At 34.6% G+C, this 13,733-nt stretch overlaps 1 protein-coding gene across 1 annotated transcript; it reads right to left on the reverse strand.

Moving 5' to 3' along the window:
• Window positions 1-611: 611 nt before the first annotated feature.
• LOC129313279 (receptor-like serine/threonine-protein kinase SD1-7) lies at window positions 612-12,194 on the reverse strand. Its single transcript, XM_054956236.1, has 14 exons — window positions 10,652-12,194; window positions 10,410-10,538; window positions 9,842-9,996; window positions 9,543-9,753; window positions 9,152-9,389; window positions 8,914-9,064; window positions 8,447-8,743; window positions 3,384-4,653; window positions 3,152-3,274; window positions 2,856-3,007; window positions 2,552-2,762; window positions 2,171-2,408; window positions 1,930-2,080; window positions 612-1,444 (listed from the first exon to the last, which is right to left on the reverse strand). Exons 1-14 carry the CDS (start codon window positions 11,931-11,933, stop codon window positions 1,139-1,141), a joined length of 4,914 nt encoding a protein of 1,637 aa, XP_054812211.1. The 5' UTR covers window positions 11,934-12,194; the 3' UTR covers window positions 612-1,138.
• Between the last annotated feature and the right edge of the window lie 1,539 nt (window positions 12,195-13,733).

Here is a 13,733-nt window from a genome sequence, read left to right on the forward strand (position 1 = left end):
TAGGTATTTTATATTTAGTTTTTTTTTAAATTATAAGATGTTTTTAGTCAAATCATACTCTTAATGAGTTAGTTAATTATCTTTAAAATTATATACCCTTTTTATATTTACCTTTATTTGATACAAGATGGTGTCTCAATTAAAAATATTATTAATTACCACCCCTAATTAAAGATATTTTTAGAAAAAATTCATTAATTATACTTTAAAAATATTTTTAACATCTTATCTTAAAATTTGTTCCTAATCGATCGACCTCTACCCTTTTATAAATAACAATTCCTATTTCTATTGATAAAAAAATATGATTTAAAAGTTTATAAAATGTTGAATTACACTTATTCATGTAAAAAAAACGTTAAAGAATTAATATTAACATAGACACTTGTCATCCTATTATTCTTCTATCATATAGATGTATAGATTAAGCAAGTTTTGATACTAAGTTTTGGGCCTAGAAGCGGGGCTGGACCAGTTGGGCATACAACTTATAGGCTTCCGGCTTTGATAGTATATCATGATGGTATATCCAATCTCCGCGGGAAAGGCCAGGGCGAACAGTAGTTGCCACCGGCCGGCGTGTTAGCCGGTCAGCGACCACCATGGGCGGCCGGCCACGTAATCAGCCAAGCGCATACAGTCACAACTGGAGATCAGGACTCGAGCTGACGCGGGCCTAGCTGCCTCTACCTTTAGCCTGCACTGGTGGCTGGCGGTGTCATCCTCCCTCAGTTTCCACCATTTACAACCATTGGCCTCCGCATTGTGCATTTCAGGTAAGTCCTATGGCTGGATTTAAGGCTTTATGAAAGAAACACTTATCTAGGACTACTAGAAAGTTCTGCGGAAGATTGAGAATATTGCCACCAACAGAGGAAAAGGAAGTCGAGAGTCCCTAACTTTGTATGACTAATAATTATACTAGGCGTGAAACTAATTGGACGAGCAAATTGATGACTGAGCTTTGCTATTAATAAATTGAATGATATCAAAATCTATACAGCCCTCATGAATCAAAACACAACAGCGGAACCGCTGGCCAGTCAAAAAAAAAAAAAATCGCGTTCTGTACGGAGATAATTAGTAGATACTCTTTCCAAGAAAATATTTCTTGCTCCTCTTCTACATACACCATAGATCATGGTGCTTCTAATAAGGTAATAGTTGATTCGTTGGTGGAGTTAATGTCCATTTTGCCTGAGAAGAAATAGGGTTCAATGAAATCTTTCTTGGTGTAGAAAGCAGGCTCCTTAGGCTGAGGCAATTTAGTTTCACTCCCCAACATTAGAACCACAGTAGACATGGTTGGTCTATCTTCCGTGTATTGCTTGACACATAAGAGGCCTATATGGATGCAACGTTGTACTTTTGATAGGATGCAAGATTCCTCCAGCTCTGAGTTAATTAATTCAAAATCCCTTCCTTCTTTCCATAGACTCCAAGCCTGAACCATAACGTGAAAAATTGAAAATCATTAGTCTACTGTTTTCCTTCTGGAATTATAATGAGGAGGTGTCCTTGGAAAAAGCTAGAGACTTTTCCTCATCAATTTAGTGCATTTAGTATCCCCAAAAAAAGCCAGTAAATTTTTTTGGAAGGTTGTTATCAGGCTCTCCTATAAAAAACACTATGTGCGGAAGCTCTTTTGAAACAATCAATCGTGTAGTGTTGAGATGTAAAGGATGCTCAGTGTCAGGCTTTCCTTGAAGAATTAGATATTAAATATCTAATAAATTGCACTTTAGTCCCCGTATGCTTCTTGGAGCAATTGAACGTTGGTTGGTGAGGAGAGATACCGTCGCTCTTTGCCAAATGGACGAACTCCATTGAGATGTCCCATTTATGTTTAAGATATTAAAATTTTGAAACTTTAATAATATGCTTACATGACTTTGCTAAAAAAAAAATAATAATAAATAATATGCTTACATGACAAATGAGGTTGAGGGACTGGTCAGGATGATAAAATCCTCTACTTCTCTTCCCGCTTATAATTTCCAGTACCAAAATACCAAAACTGAATACGTCAGATTTTATAGAGAAAAGTCCATCGGCTGCATATTCTGGTGCCATGTACCCACTATAATCCACAATTAAAACAATGGTTAAAGAAGATTAAAACACAAAAAAATGAACAAGGAGCTTGTTAGATTGGCATTGAGATGCTCACTAAGTCCCAACTACTCGCTTTGTGTTTCCTTCAATTTGGTCTCCTCCAAATATTTTAGCAATGCCAAAATCTGATATCTTGGGGTTTAACTTGTCATCTAATAAAACATTACTTGCTTTAAGATCTCTATGAATAATCCTCAATCTAGAATCTTGGTGAAGATAAAGAAGACCCCGGGCAATTCCACAAATAATGTTGTAGCGTTTAGGCCAATCTAGGATCCTGCCTTTGGTGTTATCTGTTATATGAAATTAAGTAAGCTGTCTAGTTTGAAGTCAATAGTTAAAGTATCATAGGCCCTAAAGCGATACCAGTCTATCCTCTCAAAACCTTTCTTGAAGTTCTCACTAAAATAAAAGAGCTTTCTTGAATTGTTCATACCAAAAATGAAATAGTCCAAGCTGCTGTTAGGCATGTATTCATACACCAGCATTTTGTCTTTTCCTTTGATGCAACAACCAAGAAGTTTTACAAGATTTCGGTGCTGAAGTTTTGCAATCAATTTAACTTCATTTTTGAACTCTGTCATTCCTTGTCCTGATCTTTGTGAAAGCCTCTTCACAGCAATTTCTTGCCCATGTACTAATCTTCCCTGCATATTGATGTAAGAAGTACATAGGGATACTCATTACAGTATGAAGAACTTTTCAAATGTTTTTATCCTTGCACCTTTAAATTTAGTTACCTTATATACAGGTCCAAAACCTCCTTCTCCAATCTTTTTCTCCTCCGAGAAGTTATTGGTGGCAACAGCTACAGTTTCAAAATCAAGCAAAGGGAGATCCAGATCATCAACCCTGTCCCCCTCCTTCTGATCTTCTTCGTTTTCTGATTTCTCTGACAAAATGGAGAAAAAGTTTCTGTTCAGCTACTATCATAATGTCCATGGTCGTTCAAGGAATCCCACCATTAGCTTCTCAAATCCCTATCAAATCTTAGTTAATTTAAATGGCCCAAGAAAAAATTCCTTGATTAAGTTACCTTTGATGTTCCTCTGGTCAAGGTAGATATAACAACAAAAACCGAGCAAAAGCATTGCGGAAATTGCAGCCAAGGTTGAGACAACTATTATAGTCAACTTCTTCTTGCTCCTTCGTACTTCACCTTCAAGATTGAATTTGATTGAATACATGAAAAGGGTAAAATAATGCAAATCGAATGAATAAAATCAAATGTAAAGAATCACTTAAAAGGCAATATGTAAAGAGGATACCTAATTCTGAGGCAGCCATTCGAACATACAAATCCTGCCCACCACCCGAAAATTGTCTAATGTCAATTAGGTCTCCAAACCACATGGCACAGCCACTACCTTGACCTCTTATGTCTGAATTCGTATAGGCCATACAAGAACAATTGTTCAAGCATTTGTTTCTGCATTCTTCTAGAGAGATTGTCTCATCCAACCATGTATTTGCAGTATCTGGTAGCTTCAAATTACTCATTTTGACAAAGCCATCCTTGCAGCTTAATGGTTCATTTCGGACACATCCTATAGACCAATCCATGGAGTTCCATTTTTTTGGCGACTTGGGACTAAACCCTTTCAAGCATTGACAAACTGGGGATCCTGAAATTATGCAGATTCCGTAAGCTCCACAGAGGCCATAACTATCACAATAGTCCAATGGCACTGTTTGATATATCCTCCAAACTTGCTGAGATTCTATCCATACATAACGTTGACGAGCATGAGCTGTTATGTTCAATACTTGTCTTGAGATAACAGAATGATTGCTGAGCTGATACATGAAGTAAATCTCATCCTTATTGGACACAAACTTGTAATCATAAATGGGGTTGGCCTTGATTTGTGGCGAACCACTTGGGCGAAGGCCGTTCCATGGTCCAGCTCGGTAGAATTTCTGGGGTCCCTTCATCATATAGGCATCAGGATAATTATTAAGCACCATCCCCCAAGAGAAATCTCCTGTAGAAGGATCATCTGGACTCTTCCAAGCTACCAGACGCCTGTTTAGACCAGTTCTTAAGTCCCACCCAAATTTCATACCTGGCAAGAATGTATCAGTTGGGTTATCAAAACTTTGCCACACATAGGTTTCTGGGCCTGCTTCTTTCTCCTCTCTAACCACAAGATTTCCAGATTCCAATAGATTGGCTACTGGGTTTTGTGGGTTTTTCACGGAGGGTGTGGACCAAACTATTGTGTGGTTTTGGGTGAGGACTAGACTTCCGGTGCTGTTTAGTGTTAAGATGCCGGAGGAATCGTTGATTGGGTTGTTCCGATTTGCGACCCAAACTACCGTTTGAATTGGGATATTCTTGTACCATATTCCCAGGTAGCGGTTGTTGGAATTTCCAGGACTGAAGAATCCAAGTTCAAAGGTTCCACTTTCGGAAACGAAGGTTGCGCCGTCATCTTTAATGGATTGTGACTGAGAAATGTAGTCTAATGCTAAGGAAACTTGCAGACATAGAAGTATATGAGCAATAGTAATACTTGCAAAATGATTATTTCCCATTCAATCTCGTCTTTTCCAGAACTGGGCAAATTGGTTAGAAGATGAAACGGGAGAAGAAAAGGAGAGAAAACACTAAACATAGGAGACTTCTTTTATCTTTTCCTCCACTCGGTTTCGTGTGCGCATCAATTTTTGCGCTGGGCACGAAAAGGCGACATGAAGCAGAAATAATTGAAGGACTCGGCTGCGCTGACGTTTGTTTTGAAGGAGGACGTCGCTTGTTTACGTCGCTTTCTTTGGCAAGTCTTTTTTCGAGTATATAGAAATATGAAAAATATCACATGACCAATTAACAAACTGCTTTCACTCCCTTCACTCTCCTGTTATAAAAATAATCACTCCTGTCCTTATTATAAAATATTTTTAATTATTTTATATATTAATAAAAATTAATTTTTTATATTATAAAAAATAATATGTATTTTTATTTTTATCTTTAATTTTAAATAATAATATAAATGCATTAAATACCTTTACATTAATTAAGAAAGGATACAATTGAAAAAACAGTTTAATTGTTACAAAATGTTTTAAATTTTGGATCAAAAATTATTTCTAGAAGTTGTTTTATAAATAAGATTGGAAGGAGTATCCTTCAAGGACCACTAAGGATATTTAATATTAATTAATAATAAAAAAGATTTTAAAATATCATTGTAGGATCAAGAGATTGATTTGAAAATAATTTTAAATAAAAAAGACTACAATAGCCCTACATTTTTTTTATTGACAAGTGGTCATTCATTAATTAATAATACTTATTTATATTTAATAAAAAGTCATTCGCTAATTGATAAGTTTAAAAATATGAAAGAGCTTGGTTGTGGGAAAGGATAAGTGTAATTCATGTTTTAATAAGTAATTACTTGTTAATTAACAAGTATACGTTCACATTTAACAAGAAGGCATTCGCTAATTGACAAATTTAAAAATATGAAAGAGTTTAGAGCTTGGTTGTGGGAATAGACAAGTGTGGATCATATTTTGACAAGTAGCCATTCAATTAATAAGTACTCATTTGCATTTAATAAAAAATTATTTGTTAACTGACAAGTTTAAAAATATGAAAGAACTTAGTTGTGGGAAGGAATAATTGTATATCATATTTTAACAAGCAGTTATTGATTAATTAATAAATACTTATTTGTATTTAACAAGAAATCATTCATTGGTTGATAAGTTTTTTTTAAAAAAATAAAAACAAGGGTATTATAGTCTTATCTCATCTAAAATTATTTTTAAATCAATTTTTTAATATGATATTACATAATCTTTTGGTTATTGTTTGACATTAAATTTTTTTGGTGATCCTTAAATGATATTTTGCGTATATATAATACTTTTAACTACTAGTTGGTAAGAATTTAAAAAGTAGTTAAAACTTGAAAGTGATTATATTATTAAAATAGTAAATTTTTTTAACTACTTTTCAGGGCTACCTTCTAATTAAAATCTATATATCTTAATTATCTTTAATTTCTTTCTCATATAATCTTTTTTTACGATACAATTAATAAGGGTTTTTGTGAAAAAGAAGAACTTAGTGTTATTGATTTTTTTCATTTTCTACAAAGTATTTCTATATTTTGAACAAAACGCCAGAGGATAAGTGTTATATACCTTAAACAAAAAGATTACTTTTTAAATATTTGGGTATTCTTTGATCTGTGGTCTTCCTTCTGTTATTAAATGCTCCATTGAACTCTATCGTCACCTTATTTATATCCTTTTTTTAACACTAGATTAAAAAGAATAACTGGAAAAACTTCTCGACATATTATATGCACTATACTTATTAATTTTTTAATTTTTTTTTCTTTTTGTATGTGTGCATACTCTTGTTTTTGATTATATAGTTCATCTGGTCAAAGAAAAATAAGAGTTCTTTTTATTAATTGTTCATGTCCGTATCTCACGTGCCTTTTTAGAACAAAACAAAGAATTTATTTTCTTCGTGGTTGAATCATTACAAAGACATTTGGCATGTCGTGTTTTGTTCCTAATATGTACCAGGCAGGATTCAAAATAATCAAAGACCAAGTGGTTGTCGGATTATACACGAAATTATTAAAATAAGACACGACAAGCTCAAGTCCCTTTATTTCTTAGCTGTCATTTTCATACATATTATTGTTATCCTGCATATATAATATTTCAATTTGTGATTGAGATAATTTATATAAATGTTATATTATTATCATCTTATACTTTGATAGGATTGGAAATTAATTTCAATATTTTAAAATAGACTTATGCATGCTACTAAAAAAGGTTTTTTCGCAACCAAATTATCTGTCCAAAAACATATGATAACAAAAGTACAAAATTATCCATACACCTTTTTCTTTAGTGTGAGCTTCAATCTCCTATGGCCATTAAAGTCTTACTGGTGAATATTTCTACGTAAAGAGGCCCCTCCTTCCCTACTCGCTATTTTATTTATACAGAAAAACCTATTGTAACTTTTGTTTTTGTTTTTATTTTTATGATGATATCAATCGTATGAGTTAAATACGAATTCATTCTTCACTTTCTCCCTGTTATGTCTATATGACATCTAATTTTGTTAGACTAGATTCAAGTATTATTGTGTTAAAAAAAAGGTATTTTTTCAACATAGCTTTATTTATTTATTTATTTTAATTCCATCACGAGGCATCATAAGAAACTTGAGGGTATTACCACCTCTTATCTAAACTAATCTAAACTTTTGTTGTGTGGGATTGTTATTACCAGCACCTTATAGGTTTCTTGGAAATGTTTTTGTTATATTTATTTGATGCGATTGCATATTCCAAGAATGGCACTTGAGATTTCAGAATAAGCTGATTCAACTTTCTTGATCAGTTGAACCAAATGTCCTTCCATTAGACTCATGATTTTATTTGAGGAATATTGAGCCATTTTCACTGAACTTGATTTTTTTTGTGTTATGTGAAGAGGGCTTCATTCATATTGAACTCAAAATTGACCCTGATACCTTGCAAAACAAGTAAGATTGAAGGCAGTTACTTGGACGGGAAGACTCTAGACTTTTGATGCCACACAGACATCAAATTCCACACACACACACATCAAATTGATGTGGAATTATTTTAGTTATCTTTTGTTGAGAATAATGGAAAATGGAAGGGGACAAAGGACAATGTTTGATTTAAATCTGATAAAATCAAGAAAAAAATTCGAATAAATAATTCCTTTGTGCTTTTCATTCAAACACGCCCTTATAATCGGTCTTCAATTTTGGCTCTGGCATGACTTCTTACCTTATACCATCAAGGAATGTCCAATTTTCTTTGCCCTACTTCAAAAGTTAAACTTTAAAACGTTTGTCATTATTGCAGTGTACAATATCTGACTCAAAATAAGGCCTATTTATGTTGACTAGATCATGTGAACCATTTCACACTCGTACTAAATCTGTTTGTACTCTGTAGTCGACTTCCATCTTGCTTAGAAACCCATTTAAAATGTGCACTTGAAGCAATAAGAATCAAACCCTTCACTGCATAATCAGAAGAGGTTCCTATATATCTCTGAGAAATATGGTTGTTCAAGTTAACTTCAAGTTCATCTTTTCAGAAACTCATGGCGTACCTATAGCAGAGTGAAGGTGAAAAATGGACAAGAAACTTGGTGACCAAGGAATTTAATAAATAAATGAAATAATATCAAAATTTAGATTCTCCACATAATCTACAAATTCACTCACTGCTGTACAGAGGAAAAATAAACCCTTCTTCCTATTGGATAGTGGGTTAATCCTTCTATTCAGAGTTCAGTATCATCGAGCTTCTAACAAGGTAATGGTTACTTCGTTGGTGGAGTTAATTTCCATTTGGCATGTGCTAGAATTTGTTTCAATGAAATCCTTCTTGGTATAAAAACCAGGTGCTTTAGGTTGAGCCAGTTCAGTTTCACTTCCCAACATTAGAACCACAGAGGGCATGGTAGGCCTATCCTCGGGGTAGTGTTGGACACACAAGAGGCCAACATGAATGCAACGTAGTACTTTTGATAGATTGCAGGATTCCACTAAGTTTGAGTCTATGAGTTCTATTGCACTTCCTTCTTTCCACAGATTCCAAGCCTGAGCCATAGCAGACAATTGTTAGTCACATTTTCTGTCTTTGTTCTTTTTGGATGTTACGTGTCTTTTTTATCAGAACACTTTATGGTAAAGAAGTAAAAAACTGCACCTATGTTCTTATTTTTGCTTAAGATATCAAAACTGAGAGAAACATTGTATAATATGCTTACATGACCAATTAAGTTGAGGGAGTGGTTTGGATGATAGAACCCTCTACTTCTCTTTCCGCTTATAATCTCCAATAGCAATATACCAAAACTAAAAACATCTGATTTAATGGAAAAAAGACCATCTATGGCATATTCTGGTGCCATATATCCACTGCAAAGTACCCATAAAACAAATGATGTTAAGGAATATTCAGAAATGAGTATAAGGAACTTATTAGCTTGGTATTGAGACACTCACTAAGTGCCAACTACTCGCTTTGTGTTTCCTTCAATTTGGTCCCCACCAAAGATTCTAGCTATGCCGAAATCTGAAATTTTTGGATTTAGCTTGTGATCAAGCAAAATATTGCTTGCTTTGAGATCTCGGTGAATAATCCTTAACCTAGAATCTTGATGAAGATAGACAAGGCCCCTAGCAATTCCACAAATAATATGGAATCGTTTAGGCCAATCTAGCACCTTGCCTTTTATGTCATCTGCACATGAAAACAACATTAAATTGTCTAATTTTAATGATTCAATTTCAATAATTCAAGTGTCATAAACAACTAATGTGGTATTGAACTAATGTGGTATTGATATCATTACATTAGTCAATCCTAATAAAAGCTTTCTTGAAATGTTCTTACCAAAAATGAAGCTGTCCAAGCTGCCATTAGGCATGTATTCGTACACCAACATTTTGTCATCCACTTGGGTGCAACAACCAAGAAGCTTGACAAGATTTCGGTGCTGAAGTTTCGCTATCAGTTTTACTTCATTCTTGAACTCAATTATGCCTTGCCTTGAGCTTCCTGAAAGCCTCTTAACAGCAATCTCTTGCCCATGGACTAATTCTCCCTGCATATCAATCAGCATATGCATATTTAGATACTTTTCATAGCATGAATACTTCAAATGTTTTTACCTTACAAGAGGAGTGAATTACCCTATATACTGGTCCAAAACCTCCTTCTCCTATCTTTCTCTCTAATGAGAAGTTATTGGTGGCGACAGATATTGTTGAAAAGTCAATCAATGGGAGATCCAGATCATCCACATTTTCTCCCGTATTTTGATCTTCTTCGTTGTTATCTGGTTTATCTGGCAAAATGGAGAAAAAACTTCTATTTAGTATTTATACGGATAGTGTAAATGATGGTTTATTCATAGACTACATTCACCGCGTTTCCTAAACTTTACAAATGTTTAGGAATTCTTATGCAGTAAATTACCTCATGTAGATTTTCTACACTGTCCTCAGCAAGGGAACTGCTTCAAGTGAGAATTTGCTATTTCTTAAATTTTATCAAACCCCAGAACTTTCTGTAGATTCTATACGCAGTATTAACTTCCTCAACAAACAAACTAAACAGAGTGATTACTCAATCATACCCTAACTTAATATGTTAAAAGCTGGGTAGCTTTAGTGCATTGCTATACACACCATTGAATTTGCCAACAACATCCTATATTGCGCAAGGAAACAAAAACAGAAAATATGATAAGAAATTTACCAGTCATCTTCCTCTTCCTCTGGTCTTGGTAGGTATAACAACAAAAACCTAGTAAAAGCATCACGGAAATGCCACCCAAGGTTGAAACAATTGTTATTGTCAGTTTCTTCTTGCTCTCCCTTTCTTCCTCTTCATAGTTGAATATAATGACACAAACAAGGATAAAATCAAACATCTAAATTGAATGAATGTTCTTAAACATTGAAGGACCTCAAAACTCTACACAACTTATAGTTTGATACCTAATTCCGAATTAGCCATTCGAATAAACAGATCCTGCCCATCAGAAGTAGACTGTCTGATATCAATTAAGTCCCCAAACCACATGACGCAGCCACTGCCCGCTCCTGATATATTAGAACTTGTATAGGCCATGCAAGAACAATTACTCAGACACTTCTTTCTGCATCCCTCTAGGCTCATACTTTGATTTATCCAAGTGTGTTCAGTTTCTGGCACTTTCAACCCAGCCAACCTGATAAACCCATCCTTGCTTCCATTACTACAGTTCAATGCTTCATTTCTCACACATCCGCCTGACCAATCCATTGAGTTCCAAGCTTGTGGTATCTTAGGCTTGAACCCTTTCAAGCATTGGCAAACTGGTGAATCACTGATAATGCAATTCCCATTTGGTCCGCAGAGGTTATAGTTATCACAATAATCTTTAGGCAGTGACTGATAAGTCATCCAATTTTGGTATGCTTCCACCCACACATAACGTATGCCCTGAGACTTGGTTTGGTTCATCATCAGTCTTGAGATCACAGAAGTGTTATTAAGGCTATAAATGTAGTAAACCTCGTCCGTAGTGGATACAAAGTTGAAATCATAAATCGGGTTTGGCTTTAGATCTGGTACACCACTGAAATATAAACCATTCCAAGGTCCAATTCTCATGAACTTCTCTGAACCCTTCATAAGGAAAAACTCTGGATAGTTATGAAGCAATAACTCCCAAGAAAATCCACTTGGGGTTGGATCATCTGAGCTCTTCCAAGCTGCTATTTTCTTATTCTGACGAGTTCTCAGGTCCCATCCTAGCTTCATCCCAGGAAGTAATGTATCAGAAGGGTAATCGAAGCTTTGCCATAAGTAAACTTCTGGGTTTGCTTCATTTACTTCCCTCACCACAAAGTTCCCAGAATCTAAGAGCTCTGCCACTGGATTCTGAGCCTGCTTTGTTAAAGTTGTGTACCAGACGACGGTGTTGTTTTGGGTGAGGACGAGGTTGCCGGTGGTGTTTAACGTTAATACGCCGGAGGAATCTTTAATTGGGTTGACGCTGTTTGCCACCCAAACAACAGTTTGTGGGATTTTCCTGTACCAAATTCCCAGGTAGCGTTTGTCAGAGTTTCCTGGGGTGAAGAAACCGAGCTCAAAATTTCCACCTTGGGAAACCAAGGTTGTTCTTGGGGCGTCACTGAGGCTTTGGGACTGACGAATGGAACTAACTGCCACGGAAGGTTTGAAACCATAGACAAGAACAAAAGCAACGATGCTCATGAAACAGAGAGTGCCCATTGGTTCAACTTTTCTGGGTCTCGGGATGGATCATAGAGTTATTTTCTGTGTTTCGCAATGCAGAATTGTTTTCTGTTTTTTGGGTACATGCAATGCAGAATTGTCAAAGCCGTAAGAAACATCATGCTAGAAGTTCAAAAGAATTAAAAGTAGCTTGCAGGTGCTATCTAAGTGATCAATTAGAATAAGAAAAGAAAAATGAGTTTTGAATGAGAAGGTTGGTGCTGGTCATTGTCAATCTCTAAAGTAAATAGAGCATCGCAATTCACATGAAGTCATGGTTCCTGAAAAGTGACTTCCGAGTCCAAGGTTCTACGTCTCATCAGCAAAAGAAGGTTAAATTGACAGAGCATCACAGTTCACTTGAATTGTTTTGTTTTACGAAGTTATGTTATATGGTAGAGATTTGAGAGGATACACAGGAAAAGGATTTTCATTAAACCATTTCGTTTAACAAATTAATCATGCTAGATGAGAGGTGTGATTTGAAGTGGGTGGGTTCAAAATTATTCATTAATACTAGTATTTTACTAATGGTATTGGCCAAAAAAAAAAAAGGTATTTTCCTAACGGTAGTGGTGAATAATGTCAATCAATATTCTATTACATAATTAATTTATTTTTTAATATTTTATACCCTTATTAAATTTTCCCCTCCTCTCCCTTCATTTTTCTTCAACCAACCAATGTGCAATTTTCTCTACCACTCTTTAAAAGTTACAGTAAACTTCTAAAACTTTCTTAATAAAGTCTCCAATTAATGTCTGCTTCAAATGCCTCGATGTTAAAGTCAATTACTCAATTTGTATTGGCTACACCACGTGTTAAACCCATTAAAAAGGTGCATAGGAAGACTCAGATTCAATTAAGTGATTTGTTGTGTTTGATGATTTTTTAAAAGTACTCTAGTAAAATAAGTTTGTAAAGCAAGTAATCATAATAATAAATAGGCTTATAAATCAGATGAGGCTTGCTTTAAAATAAGATTGTAAAGTACTATATTGGTTCTTTCTTATAGACAAAATTACCTCCTTTACCTAAACCCAAAACATTATTTGATGTCTTTAAAATTATATTATTTTTAACAAACACCTTCCCTTAAATGCTCTTCTCTCTCATACCCCTTCTTTCTTTATTAATTTAAAGCATTTTTTAAAGGGAATGTTTGAAAAAAATTATCAATAATTTTCTAAATTTTGTAAATTGTCTTGTAAATGGAAATACCATAACCTTCTAAAATTATCTTGTAAAAAAGAATAAAGGAGCGCACCTTTTAAATGAGACTTTTCCTAAGGCATTTACTGTATGTTTACACATGGTTTAATTACTATGAATAAATGTTGTGTGAACCAAATCTAGTTTATGATATTGTTTTGACATTTGGTAGCAGAGTTTGGTGAGGGATTAGAAGTTCAGTACCAAACCGAATCCCTGACCCAATATTCCACTTCAATCATGTTACAATCCCAATTTTTCTACATGTGCCACATCATCAACAAATTCATCTTTTTTTAACAAACTGCTTCCTTCCTCTGCAGCATATATGTCTCCCTATCCTCTAGGAAACTAATTTACTATTCTGAATTAGATTTTCATGATCTAGATTTGAGTATAGTTTAGATGTTAAAATTCAGATTGTTTTTTGATAGAGCTGGTGATTCCCGAAAGATTTGGATGTCATTTCCTAAGACTTATGGTAGACAATTTAGGGAGGAAAGTGATTTAGAGAAGGCTAAACACCAGCAGTCAAGAGATCTATCCTAAGGTTTTTTAATCTGTAGGATTAAAATGGTAAAGGAC

The sequence above is a fragment of the Prosopis cineraria genome, unplaced genomic scaffold (genome assembly GCF_029017545.1).
Source record: "Prosopis cineraria cultivar Desert tree isolate PC_DT_omini unplaced genomic scaffold, ASM2901754v1 PC6, whole genome shotgun sequence".
Taxonomy (NCBI): Eukaryota; Viridiplantae; Streptophyta; class Magnoliopsida; order Fabales; family Fabaceae; genus Prosopis; species Prosopis cineraria.

Bases quoted from the DNA above. Each gene is read 5' to 3' on its own strand.
- LOC129313279 (XM_054956236.1), bottom strand. From the start codon at position 11,933: ATGGGCACTCTCTGTTTCATGAGCATCGTTGCTTTTGTTCTTGTCTAT. The intron at 4,654-8,446 runs GCTCGATGATAC...AGACGAGATTGA, and splicing joins TAACCATTACCTTGTTAGAA to ATGGGAAATAATCATTTTGC. The intron at 2,081-2,170 runs GTGAGCATCTCA...TGTGGATTATAG, and splicing joins AAGCGAGTAGTTGGGACTTA to TGGGTACATGGCACCAGAAT.